We start from the raw sequence: 18,587 nt of genomic DNA on the forward strand, positions 1-18,587 counted from the left end.
AATTGTGTGCTACTGACGTCAGCGCCTTTTTCTTTATATTTTTTTACCGCTTTTTTTTTTTTTTTTTCACATTTGTTGGAAGTAAATTTATTTTTTCTTCGAGTAATTAGACTCTTTTTAACAACAATACTAACAATTTTTTATTAAAGGAAAACTTTAAACATAATCTATATTATGAAGAGAATAAGAAAAATTTTATGTCCAGGATAGTCATGTGATAAAATCAGTTTTTTTAGTGAAATTTAGTGTTATTGCAAAAGTCTTGATTTGAATTTGTGTCTTTTCTAGGTTTCATACCATTCTCACCGATAGTCAATTTAATATAGTAAGTATTTAGGCTGCATTTAAAAATTCTGTATCTATAGATGCATAATTAAGAAATGACCTTGTATCTTGTGAACCATTGACATTTTTAAAGATATAAGTTCATCACGATGTTACACTCATCAAGACCTTTCATTTGAATACCCACATCAATTTTTCATAAATTTTATATATTTATATATATTATATATATGTATGTATCAAAAATATATCAAAAATGCATGTGGGTATTCAAATGAAAGCTCTTGACGAGTGTAACATTGGGATGAGCTTATATCTTTAAAATATATACTAAATATATGTATATATGAAAAATATATCAAAAATGCATGTGGGTACTCAAATGAAAGCTCTCGATGAGTATAACACTGGGATGAGCTTATATCTTTAAAATCGTCAATATTTAAGAAAGTATAGTGCAATTTAACAAAAGTTATTATTTAATAAAACAAAATTTTATATATTTATAATTCACAAGTCACGACAGTCACATAGTGACTGCAAGTTTGCTAGTTAAGTTTATTATTAATTAGTAAAATATTAATAATTGATATATAATATCAACAATAGTTTTTTTTTTACCAGGATATATTTAATGTTATTGAGAATAAATGAATGTTTGCGATGGCCACTTGTCAGTATCTTATCAATAACTAAAACAATAAGTTAGCAAAACAGTAATTAAATCGAGTATTTAACCGACTCGAACTGAGTTCGTTACACAGATAAGAAAAGACTTTCTGATAACGATAGCGGACACCAAAGACGGACTTCAGTACAGTATTGTTAACTCTCGACAGCAATCAGTCTTAAAATTTCTCCGATAGGAAGCACCTATTAGGTCGAAAATGTTCCGCCTTTCATCGGTGGTATTTTTCTTATCACTGGGTGCTTTTGTCTGCTCCCAAACCACCAGCACTCAGGTAGGTAACGAGTTAATTAACTTAATAATAGCAATAATGATAAAAAGTTCTACAAGCAATTAAACTTTAGTTTGGAAAATGAAAAACAATTATTTGTAACGCAATTAATTAATTTAACCGACTTTGTAGTTTATACCTGGCAATTGTTGCTCCGTCAAAATTTATTAAATGATCCACTTAATTGTTCCTCCAAGTTTTAATGAATTTATTCAATTAGAGCGGTATTGTTTTTTGTACGGGAATCGATAGAGTATTATGTGCAGGTTGCCGAACTTTTTAATGATTGTTCTCCTCTGTTATCTGACCTCGAGCATTTATTTCGAGCTGTGTTCTTTTCAATAGACTATTTTTGTTTATATTTATGTTTCACTGTTTGTTATTTTTTATTTTTTCATTTTTTATTGGTGTATAGAAACCAAATACTGTCGAGCCTACGGCTGTTGAGATTGCGGTAATACTCTTGGGTATTTTAGTTGCCAGCTCTGTATCAGTTCTCGTTGTTTTGATACCTTCAATGCTTTATTAGTAAGTCTCGCATCAATATTTATATGTTTACTGTAGTTTAAGTTACTTTATAAATATTTTTATTTACCTCGTTGCGATTCTCTTTGGTTCACAATTTTTTACTGAAAACTCCCATTGTAGATGGGCGAGTATCAATTTTTTTTTTTTTTTTTTTTTTTTTTTTTTCAGTATCAAGTTTATTTTTCTATTCAAATTTCATCCAAACTTTTGTTTATTTTTTTTTATTCTACCAAAAAAATTCAATATTTATTGTCGTTTTTGAAAATATTCTCTTCACATTTTTACAAAAGTAACAATGGATTGTTCTAATTAAATAAAAAATTTGCCAGAGTAAAAATAAAATTGTCCGGAACAATAATCGTTGATTAAAAATAAAATTTTGTTCCAACAGCAGGAGATTGAACAAAAAATGGGATGCAGCGAATAACCGGACAATAGGAAGTGAAGATTGATTAGGTGTGCCCAATCATCGAAGCCATGCGCCAATTAATGGGTCTTCGGAGTAAATCACGGATGTACGTGCAATAGAGGCTGCGAGAACGAGAATGAATCCAAAATTGAGCGCCTATCTGGGAAACTCGGAAAATTAATGTCATCAAATCAACTATGAATCATATTCACATTCACATTCCCATTCTGTCACCGTACTTATTATCCATCATCCGAATTTATTGCCTTGATAATAAAATATTATAAATTATTATTTATTATCTATTGCTGTTATATCACGTCAATATCCCGTTATTGTTTTAAGCTCCGTCCACAGATTAGTTGTCTGGTTTTATTCCTCGCTGCTTTTACATGCGTGCAACCAGGTTAATCAATTATAATGACGGTATTATCAGTTGCATCGTTGTTTCAAAATAATATGTATTGTGTTATCACCCTAGTTAGATAATATTATTACAATTTTTGCCTACCCTATCGACAGTAACACACAGCAGCGTCTGTCGGTAACTTACCATTTGTTGATTCTTATCAAGTGTCGGAAATGTGCCCTCCTTCTTTACCTTACAACGTTAAGTATCATTTCATGATAATTATATAATTTATTCGAAAATTAAAATTTTTTTAAGTGATAAAAAATTAATATATGCACCAAAAAAAATTATTTTAATAATTTTAAAAAGCTACTAAATTTTTTTCCGGCTTTAAAAAATATATTTAACCAAAAATTCTTCATTTTAAAATTATTATTCACTTGAAAGGTAAATGAACTCTTAGAGAAAGATTTTAAAATTTTGCTTTTACTGTAATAATAGACAAAATTACAGTGTTTGAAAAAAAAAATTCCGATATTCATCCCCTTCATAGCAATTAAGTAATACAAAAGGTGAATTATTATTTAATATTACTCTATCCGTGCATGTACAGGCTCAATCAAATATAACTCTAGTTTTTTTAAATTTTATCGTTTAATTTTTCATTGAAAAAAAGTTTGTTTTTATAAGAATATTTTATGATTAACGCGCAAAAATTCGTGGCTTTTAGAAATTTGCAAAAAAGTAATTAGGAAGAAATTTTCCTGAAAAATTTGAGATTTCGCGAGAATATATTTTGAAAAAGACTCTAGCTGTCTATAGAAGATATAAATAAAGCTTTCCAGGTAAATTATAGGGTGAGAAAGTCGTGAATAGCTTATGAGCTTCCCTCTGGTGAGCAAACACTCGAAGGGGAGCCACGGCTACAAAATGTTTAAAGTTGATCCGGAGTTCGCGATTGCGTATACAAAGTTAACAGTTACGCTAGTCTGTTCTTGGCCGCCGGGGAGGAATTCGAGTAAGCGCGACTTGGTGGTATTTAACGTAAAATGGTGGATCTCGTGGCTGCTGGGTATTTTTTTGGTGGTTCCTCTGATCTACGCGGCAGTTGTTGATCGGAAAAATGTGCTTGAATTCACGAAATCTCTTTGCCTGGCGGTTTCTTGTGGGCAGTGCGCGGTCAAGATGTTTTTTTGCAAGCTTCAGAATCAGCGAATCAAGGTAAAATTTATTTTTTCAAAAATTCATCAGGTTGGACTTTCAATTTTAATTGTTAAAAATTTGGAAAATTTTTTATGATCAAAAAATTGCAAAATATTTCTGAAAAAAATTTTTGAAGCCTCAAAAATAAAGAAAAATTATGCGTACCTACAAAAAATAAATTTTTTTACAATAATTATTTTTTTTTTAATTCGTATCATGTCATTTTGAAGAAAAATTGATAAAACTATAAATTAATAACTCATTAAGCTCTTAAAAATATTAAAAAAATAATTTTTTTGTTCTAATATAATATCAAAAAAATTAACTCTCTTTCTACGAGATAATTTAGCGATCATACGCCATCTGTCGGAAGTTTTTAGAATTATTTTTTATCAAAAAATTATATATGGACAAATCAAGTCATAATAAGTAAAGCTAAACTTCTTATTAAAATTTCTGAAGCTTAAAAATTTATCAAACAGTTTCTTCTTGACGAAATGGAGGAATACGTAAAAGCTAGCGTGCCGTCCGAAAGACAAATTTTCTTAAATTACATAAAAAACTGCGGACTAGTTCACGTGGTTCTGAACGTTTGTTCCCTGGTAGCGAGTATTGGGGTGATTCTGGGGCCTCTTGTCTTGCCCCAGAGGCTCCCAACGGAAGCCAAGTATCCTTTTTCCGTGGAGACTCACCCGAATTACGAGATTATTTACGTCCATCAAGCTTTCGCGGGGGTTCTCTGCTCCTCGATCGGGTCCATCGACTGCCAAATCGCGATGCTGCTCTGGTATTCGATCGCCAGGCTAGACATCTTGAGCCTGGAAATGGAGAAGATAACCAGCGTTTGCCAATTTTACGAGTGCGTTCGCAAGCATCAGTATTTATTGTGGTAATTTTTATCAATTTTTCAACAAAACATTTTGTTTTTTTAACGATAAAATGTTTAATTTAGGTTTGTCGACGAAACTATCAAAGCTGGAAGATGCTTGGTCGCAACTACCGTCATAATGACGACTCTGGCTGTAATTCTGGGAGGCGTTCATATTGTCGGGGTAAAATTTGGAAGTAAAATATAAATTTTGATTATTTTTAATTAAGACATTAATAGTAGAACGAACCGTTGATCGCTAAATTGCAATTTGTGATCATTGTTGGAGGATTTTCTATGCTACTGTACGTCACTGCTTGGCCCTCGGAAATTCTCACCAGAATGGTACGTGATAATTAATAAAATGGCTCTGAAAATAAATAAATTTATTTATTTATAGATATAAAAGATCTTTTTGGCTTAATCAAACTTTTTCTTACCCAAGAGAGTTTTAATTTTCCTCAATATTTTTTTTAATTTAAGAATGATTTTTCAGTGCGAAAACGTCGGCTGGACAATTTACAATTCTCCATGGCTGAAAAATTCAAAAGAACTAAACAAAGGAATAGAGTTTGTTATACAAAGATCGAACAAACCTGCAGTAATTTCCCTTTCTGGAGTATTTCCAGCGTTATCGTTAAACTACTATGCGACTTTTTTGTCAAAAACATTTTCTTACTTCACAACTCTTCGTATTATATTGGCTAAAATGGAATAAACTTTTTTAAGTGGCCTGTTGAAAATTATTTGAATAGATAATAATAAAAGTTATTTTTTATTCACAACCTTTATCCTAATCCTTGTCAATTTATTTTAATTTATTTCATAAATTCGTTAGGAAGAAAAATATAATAAAAAATTATTGTTTTTTAAAATGAATGGGGAAAAAATATTTATAAAAAAATATAATTATAACCAATTTTTGTATATATTTTAAGTGCAATTTAAATATAGATTTAATATATTTCATTTATTTTTTCTACAAGGGATGAAATAACATTATCAAACACAAAACTTTAAACGCTTTTTTTTTTTTTAATATTTCACTGTACTGAACTTTAATTTTACATAATTTTATACGCAACAACTGTCGAAACAAAAAAGCCAACAAATTCTGTCTGTAAATGACCTCAGTTAGTATTTAAGGGTCTGCTCAGGTCGCTGAAACCCATAACAAAGACGCGGAGATCCAGGAGAAATTTAACCGTATGATTATCTCACTGCATAATAACACTATAGCCAGTACAACTTAGTAATAACCACCTGTATGTGTCGGATATAATTAACTTTATCCTCTATTCCTTCGTCGATTATTATTTAACGCATTAACTTCGGGACGAACGCGCTGCCGCAGTTACCAAATCCTCGGCAGTAATATACAAGCCACATAAAGACTTACAACTCCGGGTCAATACAACCCCTTTAACTTTAAACTTTATATCTACTAGAGTCAATAATAATTCGTCAAGTAACAGTGAATGTGTAATGTTTGAAATTAATCCCGAGTTCGCGATAGCCTATTCCAAATTCGTAACTATTTTGGTGTGCTCATGGCCCCCCTATAAAGACGTCCGCAGGTGCCAAAAAGCATTGTTCGCTATTAAATGGTGGATTTCGTGGATATTAGGAATGTGTCTAGTGATTCCTCTAGTATACGCTGCATACATTGATCGAAAAAACGTACTTGAGTTGACAAAGTCTCTCTGCTTAGCGGTGGCTTGCTTTCAGTGCATGATTAAAATGCTCCTGTGCAAATTTCAGCATCAACGATTTCAGGTTTCAATATTTATTTAATTAGAGTGTATAAAAAATTTCAAAAATAATTTTTTCTTTTAAATTATCTTTAAAAAATTTTTCATTTTTCATTTTTATAACATACAGTGTATAAAAAAATTCAAAAATGATTTTTTAATAAATTCACTTTTTCAAAAGTTAATTCAAGTTAAAGTTGGACATTTTTTAAAATGATAGATTTTTTTAATTTTATTTGGATAAAAAATTTATTAAGGTATTCTGTAACGAATTTTTTTTAATTTTTTTGACACCCTAATAAATATCCACCCAAAATAATTGTCAGTAATCAGAATTATTGACAGTATTTGCTAGGAGAAATGGAGACTTACGTAAAAAGTGCAGCATCACGAAAGAGAAATCTTCTTGGGTTACATTAGAGATTGTGGGATGGTCCACGTTACTTTGAACGTTTTCGCGCTGTTAGGAAGCATTGGAGTTATCCTAGGTCCTGCAATTCTGCCTCAGAAATTTCCGACAGACGCCAAGTATCCGTTTCTTGTGACTAACCACCCGATTTACGAGATTGTCTACTTCGATCAGGCGTACGCAGGAATTCTCTGCTCATCTATTACCGCGATTGACTGTCAATTGGCGATGCTCCTTTGGTATTCCGTCGCAAGACTGGAGATCCTTGGCCTGGAAATGAAAAAAATAGATTGCAACAAACAGCTTTACAAGTGCATTCGTAAACATCAATTTTTGCTCAGGTATTTACGATATATTTCATGTAATATTTCTAGGCGGTACTTTATGTCAGTGTTTTTAATTGCAGGTTCATTGGAGAAGTTATCAGAGCAGGAAAATATATAGTAGCAACCACGGTGATAATGACGATATTGGCCGTAATTTTGGGAGGCGTTCATATTATCGGGGTAAGACTTTTCCGTAGTTTTTAGTAGATTTTACAAAAATCTAACTATTGCAGCCGTCCTCATGGCGCAAATTTTAAAAAATTTAGCCATTTTCTGACTTAGTTTGTCGAGTTGAGTCAGAAAATATATATAGTTCAAAAGTTTATGTATGTATGTATTTATATATATATATATTGTGACGTTATTTTTTTGACCGGGGTCTATTTAAAATGAACGTCACTAGCGCCAACAGATTTTTTGTGATTTTAAGTCGATATTCCAAGGCCAAAATTTTATAGAAAATAATTGAGAGGATTAAAAGTGAGTCTTTAGCGAACCTTCAGTGAGTTCTTAGCGAGTCTTTAGTGAGTAGAGTCCGAGTGTAGATGCCGAGGAACGAGGAGCTACAGTTTTAGTGTTAATTTAGAGAGTTACAGTTACAGTCGAGCTTTTGAGATTTTTGAAATTAGAGTCAGTTTTAGGGTCAAGTTTTTGGAAAATATAGAGGTCGAGTTATTTATGGGTTTTATTGAGTTATTTTGAGTTTGTGGGTTTTGAATTTTTAGTTTTGAGTTTCGAATTGTAAGTTTTGAGTTATTGAGTTTGGAGGTTGCAGAGTATGTGGGTAAATCAGCGTTACCGAGGAGCGGGACTATAAGTCACCCGGTTTCGTTTGATGTGAGACGTTGGTCTAACCCTTTGAGACTTCCGGGTGGAATGCCTAGGTCTGGTTGAGCCGCCAGCGCTCCAATGTAGAGGAACATGACGAAAGCATATGGGATCAGTTTGAGTTACGTTTACGTTTACGTTTTTCGTTAAGTTTTTGTTACGTTTAAGTTACGTTTTTGATATTTTAATTTTGAGTTTAAGTTACGTTTTGAGTTACGTTTTTGGTTTCGATCAATATTACTCCTTTTAGAGTTCGTTTAATGAAACAGGTTTACTGTTGCAGCCGTTTTAGAATTATTGTCTACATCATAGCTTAATCATGATGTAAATTCAATAATAACGATATTGATCAGTCTTTCGTGTAATGTTTTCGGGTAGGTTGACAGTAAATATGTCACAAATTAGTTCTAACCATTGTTTTCTTCAACTAAAATTTTATCCGGTAGCAAAATTTTGAATAACTTGGAAAATGTTATTCCTAAGCAGTTACTTAAAATTTGGACATTTATAATTCAAATCTTATAATCTGTGCAATTCTTTGGTAAATATTTGAGAAACTTTTTCTTCACAAGATAATTTTTTTTTCCAAAATTTGTTCTAAATAGTTAAATTTATTATTGAATTTTGTTTTTAATTCATGAATTAAGTTATACATCATCAGTGTTATTATATTATTTTATTAAAAATCAATTTTTTTTTATTTGAAAAATCTACTTCCATTTCGGCTGCCGAATGGCCTTTTTTAAATTTGTTACATACTTACTCAAATTTCTAAAACATTAGAACCAACCGACGGTTGTCAAGCTTCAGTTTGTGGTTGTCGTTGGAGGGCTCTCTATGCTTCTGTATGTCACAGCGTGGCCATCGGAAATGCTGGGGACAATGGTGAGTGTACATCAGTGCAAAAACGTCCTGACATTTTTATATTAGGCCTAATTCAGTCATATATAATTTTTTGGCCGGAGATAGTGTTCAAAATTTCCAACAGATGGCGCATGGTCGCTAAATTCTCTCCCTATGAGAGAGTTAACTTTGAAATGTTAAGTAATGAAATAAAAATTATTTTTTTCACTCTTTTAAAAAATTTGTACCCTATATGACCAGATCAACCCACACCAAAAATATTTTTACAGGGACAACACGGCTGCCCAATTTTAAAACACAGTAACTGCAAAATTTTTATACCTAATTTTTTTTTAATATTGCTGCATTTTTTATAACTTTTAGACCTTAATTTCAAGTATTTTTTCTTAAAAATATTTATATTCAAGTATTTTCTATTCATAAATCAAATTATTCATCAATTTGGCAGGCAAAATTTTTTTTAATAAGAAAAATTAAAAGAAATTTCTAAATGTTAGTTACTGCGTTTTAAAATTGAGCAGCCGAACACTTTATTTGAACATTTTATTCCAGAGTGAGAAAATCGGATAGGAAATTTACTGCTCTCAGTGGTTGAAAAATTCAAAAAAGCTAAACCAGTCAATTTAAATAATTATACAACGATCAAACAAACCTTTAACCATATCTATCACTGGAGTTGTTCCATCTCTTTCATTGAACTACTATGCTACAGTACTAAAAAAAAGCAATTTTTATTCAAAAGTTTTTTTATAATTCAAATTATTAATTATCTGTTGCAGTTTCTCTCCAAATCGTTGTCCTACTTTACGACACTTAGAGTCATGTTGGCTAAAATAGAAAACGATTGAATATTACTGTTTTTACAACTAGCGAACTGTTGTTTAGAAAATATTATGATGTATCAAAAAAACTGATTATTTTTTTTTTTTTTTTTGGAAAACCCTGTTAGAGCTGAGGGAATTTATATTCAAAAGAAAGCTCAACTAGTAAAGTAAAAATTATTATGTATAAATAAATTTTGATTAATTTTGCTAGCAATGCATTACTACATATGAATGTAATTCATAACAAAACAAAGAAAAGTAAAACCCTTTTCTTACATCGCAACATTTATTTTTAGAAACAGTCTCACCCTCGGCGAGGAAAACTTATTTAAAATTAATGAATACCAGTCTGGCTATTCATTGTCCGTAGGCTCCAGCCTCAAGTTTATATTCCCGATAATTATACATTCTTGATTCCGAGGAAGACTGGATAAAGCACAAAGATATACAATATTCAGCAACGGTAATTATACTTTACAATGACGGAGCTCCCCACGAGCTTTTACGTCAGTTCAGTCTCTGCTAGCAAAGAGCGAACTTCCGGTATCAAGCCTCAGTTTCTCAGAATGAAGTTGTCGATAACCCCCGAAGCAGCCCTGCGGTTTACCAAAATGAACGTCTACTTGGTCAGTTCCTGGCCGCTGTCTAAATCAGTAAGCAGAGTGACCAAAATTTGGTTCAGCATTCGTTGGTGGACTGCATTCATTTCGTTACTGCTGCTGTTTTTGCCCTTAACAAACGGTGTCTTTGTGTTTCGTAAGGATTCGCTGGTGATGGTGAAAGCAGCTTGTCAAAGCGGAGCATCAGGTCAAGCTTTACTGAAATTGCTGATCTGCCGATATCAGTCTAACCGCCTTCAAGTAAAGCCTCAAACTATACTCACTGACTTCTTAACGAATTTTAACTTTTTTTGGTTTAGTTTCTGCACCAAGAGATGGAAATGTTTATAAAAAACGCTGACTCTCTAGAAAAAAAGTGCCTGCAGAAATACATCGAGAAGAGCGGGTTCTTCCACGTCTTTGTGAGCGTCAGCATGTGGGCAGTCTGTCTGGCGTTCATAATTGAGCCTATCCTTCTGTCTCACCCTTATCCGACAGACACAGCGTACCCGTTTGTTGTTAAAAGTGAACCATTGCGAATCGCGTTGTACTTGCAGCAAGTAATGGCGCTATTTTTCATCGCAGCGGCTCTCACGATTGACTTCCAGGTCGCTACCTTGCTGTGGTTCACTTGCGTGAAGTTTGAAGTTCTGAGCCACCATTTTCGAGAGGTCTCCAGCGAACGGGAATTGGTATCTTGCATCAAAAAGCACCAGCAAGTGCTCTGGTAACTAAAGAAGCAAATAATTTTGCTGCTAATTGCTTTTTCCGAGTAATGGATCTTTTCAATTGATCGGTAGGTACGCTAAAGAAGTTAAAAATGCAGTTCACTACATAGCTCTTGCTACGATAGCGACTACGACAATTGGAGTCATTTGTGGATGCTTGACGTTAATCAGTGTAAGTAATTCATGGAAAAAGAATCTTTTTCTTGATAAACTAATAGATACTTTGTTTGCAGAATCAACCATTTTCTGTAAAACTGCGCATCGCTAATATTGTTGGAAATGCTACCTCAGAACTCTTCATCTACGCGTGGCCTGCTGATAATCTTATTCAAAAAGTTGGTACATGTTCTTACAGAATATATCTTTATGAAATTAATTGTGTAAAACTTACTTTAGAGCCAGGACATTGGATGGAGTGTTTATAACAGCAAATGGATAAACGCTCCAATTAGTATGGTGAAAACAACAATGAACGTTATTCATCGGTCACAGGTTCCGGTAATGATATCAATAAGTGGAGTGATGCCGAGCCTTTGTTTGCATTATTACACATCAGTATGTTTGCTTATTTTCTTTTTGGAATTTGTGCAGAAGTTAATGGATTTTATTTTTTCAGTTTTTGTCTACCACGTTTTCGTATTTTACAACTTTGAGGGCAGTTTATTCAGCAGATGAGACTGAAAATTGAAGAGGTCAGTAGTAATGATAGTTTCTCTAATAAAAATGTTTATTTTGAAATATATTTGTATAGGAAAATAGAACAAAGTGATTTGAAAAGTTTAATCAGAGTATCTTATTATATTTTCAAAAGAATTCCTTGATTTGGCCATATATAAAAATTGCATGATGTAAAAAATTGTTAAATCAGCTTTTTTTTCGCAGGTTATTCTTTGCATAAAAGTTTTAATATTTTACTCACATATTATGCAATTTGTAACAATTTAAAATAACCTCATTGAATCGATTGAGTTACTGAGTATTCCATAATTTCAAATTCACTTTTATTGAAGAAATTTAAAGATATAGCAGCAAGGAACAAAGAAATGTAAAACCCTTTCCATACAGCGCAACATTTATTATTAGAAGCCGTCTCACCCTCGGCGAAGAAAACTTATTTAAAATTGATGAACAGCAGTCTAGCTTTTCATTGTCCGTAGGCTCCAACCTTAAGCTAATACTCCCGATAATTATACATCTTGATTTCGCGGAAGAATGAATAGAGATATATAATATTCACCACCTATAATAACAGAGGGGTGTTAGTTTAACCGATTCCCTTTCTTCCCCCACATTTCGCCGTCTTGTGAAGTCATCACCCTCAGTCACATTTCCGCAACTAGAAGAGCAACTTCTGATCAAACAATGAAGTTCTCAGCGAGTCCCGAGGCAGCAGTGAATTTCACAAAAATGAACGTCTACTTGGTCAGTTCCTGGCCACTGTCCAAGTCAGTGAACAGGTTGAGCCGAATTTGGTTCAACATTCGCTGGTGGACTGCATTCATTTCAATTCTGTTGCTATTCTTGCCTCTAGCAAACGGTGTCTTCGTGTATCGAAACGACTTGCTGGTGATGGTGAAAGCAGCTTGTCTTAGTAGTGCGTCAGCTCAAGCTCTTTTGAAGTTACTGGTGTGCCGATTTCAGTCTGATCGCCTCCAAGTAAAGCATCAAACTATACTTTCTGACTTCTTAATGAATTTTAACTTTTTTGGTTTAGTTTCTGCACCACGAGATGGAAACTTTTATAAAAAATGCCAACCCTCTAGAAAAAAAGTGCCTGCAGAAATACATTAAGAAGAGTGGGTTCTTCCACGTCTTTGTGAGCGTCAGCATGTGGATAGTCTGTCTGGCGTTCATAATCGAGCCTATCGTTCTGTCTCACCCTTATCCAACAGACACTGCGTACCCGTTCGTTGTTAAAAGTGAACCATTGCGAATCGCGTTATACTTGCAGCAGATAATGGCGCTATGTTTCATTGCGGCGGCTCTGACGATTGACTTCCAGGTCGCTACCTTGCTGTGGTTCACTTGCGTGAAGTTTGAAGTCCTGAGCCACCACTTTCGGGAGGTCTCCAGTGAACGGGAATTGGTATCTTGCATCAAAAAGCACCAGCAAGTGCTCTGGTAACTAAAGAAACAAATAATTATGCTGCTAATTGCTTTCTCCGAGTAATGGATCTTTTCAATTGATCGGTAGGTACGCTAAGGAAGTTAAACATGCAGTTCAGTACATAACTCTTGCTACAATAGCGACTACGACAATTGGAGTCATCTGTGGATGCTTGGCGCTGATCAGTGTGAGTAATTCATATGGAGGATTTGTAATTGCAGTAAACTAATCATTTGTACAGCATCAACCCTTATCTGTCAAGCTTCGGGTTGCTAATATTGTTGGAAATGCAACCTCAGAACTCTTCATCTACGCGTGGCCTGCTGATAATCTTATTCAAAAAGTTGGTACATGTTCTTACAGAATAAATCTTTATGAAATTACTTATGTAAAACTTACTTTAGAGCCAGGACATTGGATGGAGTGTTTATAACAGCAAATGGACAAACGCTCCAATTAGTATGATGAGAACGAAAATGAACGTTATTCATCGATCACAGGTTCCGGTAATGATAACCATCAGTGGAGTGATGCCGAGCCTTTGTTTGCATTATTACACATCAGTATGTTTGCTTAATTTACTTTTGGAACTTGTGCAGAATGTTATAGAGTTTATTTTTTCAGTTTTTGTCTACCACGTTTTCGTGTTTTACAACTTTGAGAGCAGTTTATGCAGCACATGAGACTGAAAATTAAAGAGATCAGTAAAGACAATAGTTTTTTTAACAAAAATGTTTATTTGGAAATATATTTGTATAAAAAAATAGAACAAAGTGGTTTGAAAAGTTTTATCAGTGTATTTCGTTTTGTTTAAAAAAAAAAAAAAAAAAAAAAAAAAAAACAAGTATTCTTTAGAAAAAATTCTTCAATTTAGCCATATATAAAAACGGCATAATATAAAAAATTTCGAAATCAGCGCATTTTTTCTTAGGTTATACGTTTCATAAAAATTTTAATGTTTTACTCACACATTATGCAATTTGTAACAATTTAAAATAACCTTATTGAATCGATTGAGTTGCAGAGTATTCTAAAATTGCAATATCACTTCCATTGAAGTGAATGAATAAATTTAAAGATATAGTAGCACAGAACAAAGAAAAGTAAAACCCTTTCCATACATCGCAACATTTATTATCAGAAACAGTCTCACCCTCGGCGAAGAAAAACTTATTTAAAATTGATGAATATCAGTTTAGCTTTTCATTGTCTTTGTGTTTCGCAAGGATTCGCTGGTGATGGTGAAAGCTGCTTGTCAAAGCGGAGCATCAGGTCAAGCTTTTCTGAAATTGCTGATTTGCCGATATCAGTCTGATCGCCTTCAAGTAAAGCATCAAACTATATACTCACTGACTTCTTAACGAATTTTAACTTTTTTGGTTTAGTTTCTGCACCACGAGATGGAAACTTTTATAAGAAACGCCAACCCTCTAGAAAAAAAGTGCCTGCAGAAGTACATCGAGAAGAGCGGGTTCTTTCATGTCTTTGTGAACCTCAGCATGTGGGCAGTCTGTCTGGCGTTCATAATTGAGCCTATCCTTCTGTCTCACCCTTATCCGACAGACACAGCGTACCCGTTTGTTGTTAAAAGTGAACCATTGCGAATCGCGTTGTACTTGCAGCAGATAATAGCGCTATTTTTCATTGGGGCAGCTGTCACGATTGACTTACAGGTCGCTATCTTGCTGTGGTTCACTTGCGTGAAGTTTGAAGTTCTGGGCTACCACGTTCGGGAGGTCTCCAGCGAACGGGATTTGGTAGCTTGCATCAAAAAGCACCAGCAAGTGCTCAGGTAACTAAAGAAGCAATTAATTATGCTGCTAATTGCTTTTTCCGAGTAATGGATCTTTTCAATTGATCCGTAGGTACGCTAAGGAAGTTAAACATGCAGTTCAGTACATAACTCTCGCTACAATAGCGACTACGACAATTGGAGTCATTTCCGGATGCTTAGCGCTGATTAGTGTGAGTAATTCATATAGAGGATTTGTAATTGCAGTAAACTAATCATTTGTACAGAATCAACCCTTTTCTGTCAAGCTTCGGGTTGCTAATATTGTTGGGAACGCAGGTTTTGAGCTTTTTATCTATGCTTGGCCTGCTGACAATCTTATCCAAGTGGTAAATATGATATTCTATTTATTTCCATAAACTATATAAGAGCTGTTACAGTTAATACATTAATTTTGAAAATAAAATAAATATTATAAAGTGTAATTAAGTTTGAAATTTTTATTAAAAAACTTACAGAGTCAAGCAATCAGCTGAAACGTCTACAACAGCAAATGCATAAAAGGCTCCGTTGATATGATAAGAACAACAACGAGAGTTATTCGTCGATCTCAATTACCCACAACGATATCCATACGTGGAGTGATGCCAAGTCTCTGTCTTCAGTATTACACATCAGTATTAGGGTGCTTCATTTGAGACGACTATTTTTTTTTCTCACTCCATTGACGAAATATTGTTCTGAACATAGAAAAAAAAATTCTCACCAATGGATAGTTCTTAATTTCAATTTTAAGTACTCGCTGGATGAATTTAAAGTTTTCCCATATAATTAACCCGTTAAAATAATTTTTTTTGCTTAAATTATCTATAGCATAGCGACATTTCATGATATTCATTTGACCATGGGCAGAAGTTGTAGAGGAATCCTTCCTCTTTAAAAGCTCTGACAGTTTATTTCCAATTTATGAGTTACCTCGCCAGTAAAAAATTGTACATTCAATTTTTGCTCAAAAGTCGTGGTTTTTTGATTTTTTCTCCTAAACTATTGATCTGACACCTAAATTGCAAAGGACCTTTTTTGTAAATAATTCAATTTTCTATAAGATAGGTTGATAGCTGAACCCTTTCAATAAATTGCTTCTGAGATAAATTTCATTAATTACAAGAAAACAATAAATGACACTATTTTATCGTAATTTTTATACTTTTTAATAAAACAACAGTTGATAAAAAAAATTATAACATTGTATATTTTTATAATCAAATATTGTGATATCGTTATAATGCCTAAATTTTTAAAATTTTTAATTGTCTGACAAATATTCTAATAAATATAGTTGTTACATAGAATATATCCAAAATATATGATCATACATAACTCCGGCACACAAAAAAAAGTGGTATGTACTTTGGATTGCACCTACCTATCGAAATGAATATTGACCCACTGAATTCGAATCCAAAAAAAAATTCTTGTGGACCCGGATCAAGTATGATTCTTTTGTATTTTAATTTACTGAATCTAAATCTGAACGTTAATTAGCCCAGTGCCCCGTTAACGTTTAAAAATTAAAAAAATCTCAAAAAACCAAAAAAATTGGGAAAATTGCAGTTACAAATTTGAAAAAAAAAAAACCTGTAAAACACGATTAAATTAACAATGTCTTGTAGAATTGATTTAGATACAAAGGCTTGTAGAAATTATTCTTAGGGACTAAAATAACCAACTGCAACTTTGTTCTAACGGCAGTAAATTCGAAGGAACAAAGCTTATTGTTAGAATAAAGGAGATCGCGGTTTCTAACGAGGGTTAAAAGCATTAATTATAGGTTCTATTAACTCCAACATTTAAAATGTATGGTATCAACCCTTTCGAATACACTATTTCCGCGTTAGCGTCATTACTTATTCATACGTTAACTACTAAGCGGTTGGCAGCTTCAGGAGCCTGGTTATTGTTAATAAACTCACGCAAGAGAGAACAGCTCGATTAGAAATGGAAGTATCGACTAGAAGTCGCGGCTTTAAAATGACGCCGGAAAAAGCCGTCAAGTATATTAAGATGAGTGTTTTTTTGTTATGCATGTGGCCGCCGTTGAGAAGCAAGTCAAAAGTTTTTTTCAAACTATTCATGTGTTTCTCGGTTGTGGTAGCTCTGGGATTATTGTTTCCTTTGATAAATTCAGTGTTTTACTTCATCGACGACATGGTAGTCATTTTGAAATCAATTATATGTGGGGTGGTAACAATTAATTTTTTAATAAAATTTTTCATCATAAGGATCTATCACAGAAAATTTGAGGTTCGTATCAATTGTAAACATATTTTTTATTTAACTTAAATTTAATTAATGTTGATGTTTGTGTAATTAGAGACTAGGGGCCACGTTGAACGAGTTTATAATGAACGCAAGTGACTCAAGCATGTTAGTTTTCCAAAAATACATCGACAAGAGCTGGAAGTTCCAATTTTTGATGGTTTTCGGCTGGTATTTTGCTGCTGGGGGATTAGTATTGGGTCCATTGGTGCTCCCGCAAAAATTTCCCAACGATGCGGTGTATCCGTTTTCGGTGGAGCATCCCCTTGTTGCCAAAATAATTTATGCGCATCAGAGCTTTGTTGCCTATCAGTGCGCTACGGGGTTGGCTATGGACGGACAGGCAGCGTTATTCATGTGGTACCTCAATGCCAAATTTGAAATACTTGTGTCGGAAATAAAGCGAGTCATCAATAGAGAGGATTTGTGCTGGTGCATCAAACAACATCAAGAGATACTATTGTAGGTATTGAAGTTATTTAAATGTGAAAAAATTTTATGATATTTAATTGTTTTATTTTTAAATAATTTTTTCTTCTAAAATTTTTCTGCGTTAATTATTATGTCGTATTAAACAAAAATTTAAAACGGATAAAATCATCGGCAATGGTCATATCAGAGAATTCTTTCACAGAGAATAATTAAATTAATACTGATTATAAATAAATTTATTAGATTAATATTTTCAGATTTGCCGACGAATTAATCCCACCAATTCGCGCCCTTGCATTTACATCAATATCAGTGACGAAAATTTTAATGATTTCTAGTGGGTTTTTCCTAATTTCGGTAAAATTTAAAATAAATAAGTACTTACCATCGATTGTTTAAATAAAAATATTTTCAGGACGAGACTCTTCTAGTGAAACTTCAGTTCGTCATAGTAGCAATATCCTCAACATTTAACACATTTTTATACTCCTGGGCCGCAGATGATCTGATAAATATTGTAAGAAAATGATCATACTAAATTTGGTGGCTCTTTTTATTGAAAATTAGATTTTTTTAGTCGGGACCGGCCTTGTCCAGTGAAATTTTCAATGGATTTTGCCATCACTCCCTGAAAATGAAGAAAATGTGTCTTTTAACAATTCACAGAGCCCAGAAGCCAATTGTGATAAACATTCCAGGTCTTCTCGCTACTCTTTCAAACGAATACTACGCATCAGTAAGTTCAAAAAAAAAAATAAATAAATAAATACCTCCAGAAATTAATAAAGTATCTATTTATAGTTTTTACTCCTATTTCAGTTTTTATCGACAGCGTTTTCGTGCTTTGCAACAATTCGCGCTGTTATCAACTCTTGATTCAGGAATGAATGACAAAAAAATGTTGATATCTGTTGAAGTAGTATATTACAATGCTTGAAAATTATTGATTAATGTTAAACATAACTTGCATAAACTATTATTGATAATAGTAATTTGAAATATTTAGTTTCTTATTTAAAAATTATTTAAAGAATTTTTTATCAGATAATTTCATCATGAATAAT

The 18,587-nt window shown here is 33.0% G+C and overlaps 4 protein-coding genes, 1 long non-coding RNA gene and 1 pseudogene across 6 annotated transcripts; 5 read left to right on the forward strand and 1 right to left on the reverse strand.

Moving 5' to 3' along the window:
• The first annotated feature begins 3,254 nt into the window (after window positions 1–3,254).
• On the forward strand, window positions 3,255–5,334 carry LOC123262939 (putative odorant receptor 92a). 2 transcript variants are annotated; one of them, XM_044725439.1, is made up of 5 exons: window positions 3,255–3,754; window positions 4,219–4,595; window positions 4,689–4,788; window positions 4,848–4,949; window positions 5,101–5,334. In XM_044725439.1, exons 1-5 carry the CDS (start codon window positions 3,413–3,415, stop codon window positions 5,320–5,322), a joined length of 1,143 nt encoding a protein of 380 aa, XP_044581374.1. In that variant the 5' UTR covers window positions 3,255–3,412; the 3' UTR covers window positions 5,323–5,334. The 2 variants fall into 2 exon arrangements, with proteins under 2 accessions (XP_044581374.1, XP_044581373.1); XM_044725438.1 differs by having other exon boundaries at window positions 3,259–3,754; window positions 4,219–4,625.
• A 1,389-nt stretch (window positions 5,335–6,723) lies between these two features.
• On the forward strand, window positions 6,724–9,632 carry LOC123262775 (annotated as a pseudogene).
• Window positions 9,633–9,779: 147 nt separating this feature from the next.
• LOC123262938 lies at window positions 9,780–11,753 on the forward strand. The gene is made up of 6 exons (XM_044725436.1): window positions 9,780–10,466; window positions 10,526–10,932; window positions 11,006–11,105; window positions 11,167–11,268; window positions 11,330–11,488; window positions 11,550–11,753. The coding sequence occupies exons 1-6, from the start codon at window positions 10,086–10,088 to the stop codon at window positions 11,619–11,621; spliced, it is 1,221 nt and encodes a 406-aa protein (XP_044581371.1). The 5' UTR covers window positions 9,780–10,085; the 3' UTR covers window positions 11,622–11,753.
• Window positions 11,754–12,097: 344 nt separating this feature from the next.
• LOC123262940 (odorant receptor Or2-like) lies at window positions 12,098–13,772 on the forward strand. The gene is made up of 6 exons (XM_044725440.1): window positions 12,098–12,589; window positions 12,648–13,054; window positions 13,128–13,227; window positions 13,282–13,383; window positions 13,445–13,603; window positions 13,665–13,772. The coding sequence occupies exons 1-6, from the start codon at window positions 12,296–12,298 to the stop codon at window positions 13,734–13,736; spliced, it is 1,134 nt and encodes a 377-aa protein (XP_044581375.1). The 5' UTR covers window positions 12,098–12,295; the 3' UTR covers window positions 13,737–13,772.
• A 210-nt stretch (window positions 13,773–13,982) lies between these two features.
• Window positions 13,983–15,186, reverse strand: LOC123262945. The gene is made up of 2 exons (XR_006509059.1): window positions 15,067–15,186; window positions 13,983–14,836 (listed from the first exon to the last, which is right to left on the reverse strand). It is a non-coding gene; the product is annotated as an uncharacterized LOC123262945 (long non-coding RNA).
• Window positions 15,187–16,433: 1,247 nt separating this feature from the next.
• Window positions 16,434–18,522, forward strand: LOC123262941. The gene is made up of 6 exons (XM_044725441.1): window positions 16,434–17,076; window positions 17,147–17,553; window positions 17,781–17,880; window positions 17,939–18,040; window positions 18,101–18,259; window positions 18,343–18,522. Exons 1-6 carry the CDS (start codon window positions 16,771–16,773, stop codon window positions 18,397–18,399), a joined length of 1,131 nt encoding a protein of 376 aa, XP_044581376.1. The 5' UTR covers window positions 16,434–16,770; the 3' UTR covers window positions 18,400–18,522.
• The last annotated feature ends 65 nt before the right edge of the window (window positions 18,523–18,587 follow it).

This window comes from Cotesia glomerata, linkage group LG4 (assembly GCF_020080835.1).
Source record: "Cotesia glomerata isolate CgM1 linkage group LG4, MPM_Cglom_v2.3, whole genome shotgun sequence".
In the NCBI taxonomy this organism is placed as follows: domain Eukaryota; kingdom Metazoa; phylum Arthropoda; class Insecta; order Hymenoptera; family Braconidae; genus Cotesia; species Cotesia glomerata.

Coding starts and splice junctions, on each gene's coding strand:
- LOC123262939 (XM_044725438.1), top strand. CDS start 3,413: ATGAGCTTCCCTCTGGTGAGCAAACACTCGAAGGGGAGCCACGGCTAC. Junction 3,755..4,218: donor TTCAGAATCAGCGAATCAAG/GTAAAATTTATT, acceptor TTTATCAAACAG/TTTCTTCTTGACGAAATGGA. Junction 4,950..5,100: donor CGGAAATTCTCACCAGAATG/GTACGTGATAAT, acceptor ATGATTTTTCAG/TGCGAAAACGTCGGCTGGAC.
- LOC123262938 (XM_044725436.1), top strand. CDS start 10,086: ATGACGGAGCTCCCCACGAGCTTTTACGTCAGTTCAGTCTCTGCTAGC. Junction 10,467..10,525: donor ATCAGTCTAACCGCCTTCAA/GTAAAGCCTCAA, acceptor TTTTTGGTTTAG/TTTCTGCACCAAGAGATGGA. Junction 11,269..11,329: donor CTGATAATCTTATTCAAAAA/GTTGGTACATGT, acceptor AACTTACTTTAG/AGCCAGGACATTGGATGGAG.
- LOC123262940 (XM_044725440.1), top strand. CDS start 12,296: ATGAAGTTCTCAGCGAGTCCCGAGGCAGCAGTGAATTTCACAAAAATG. Junction 13,384..13,444: donor CTGATAATCTTATTCAAAAA/GTTGGTACATGT, acceptor AACTTACTTTAG/AGCCAGGACATTGGATGGAG. Junction 13,604..13,664: donor GTTTGCATTATTACACATCA/GTATGTTTGCTT, acceptor TTATTTTTTCAG/TTTTTGTCTACCACGTTTTC.
- LOC123262941 (XM_044725441.1), top strand. CDS start 16,771: ATGGAAGTATCGACTAGAAGTCGCGGCTTTAAAATGACGCCGGAAAAA. Junction 17,554..17,780: donor CAACATCAAGAGATACTATT/GTAGGTATTGAA, acceptor TAATATTTTCAG/ATTTGCCGACGAATTAATCC. Junction 18,260..18,342: donor CAAACGAATACTACGCATCA/GTAAGTTCAAAA, acceptor CTCCTATTTCAG/TTTTTATCGACAGCGTTTTC.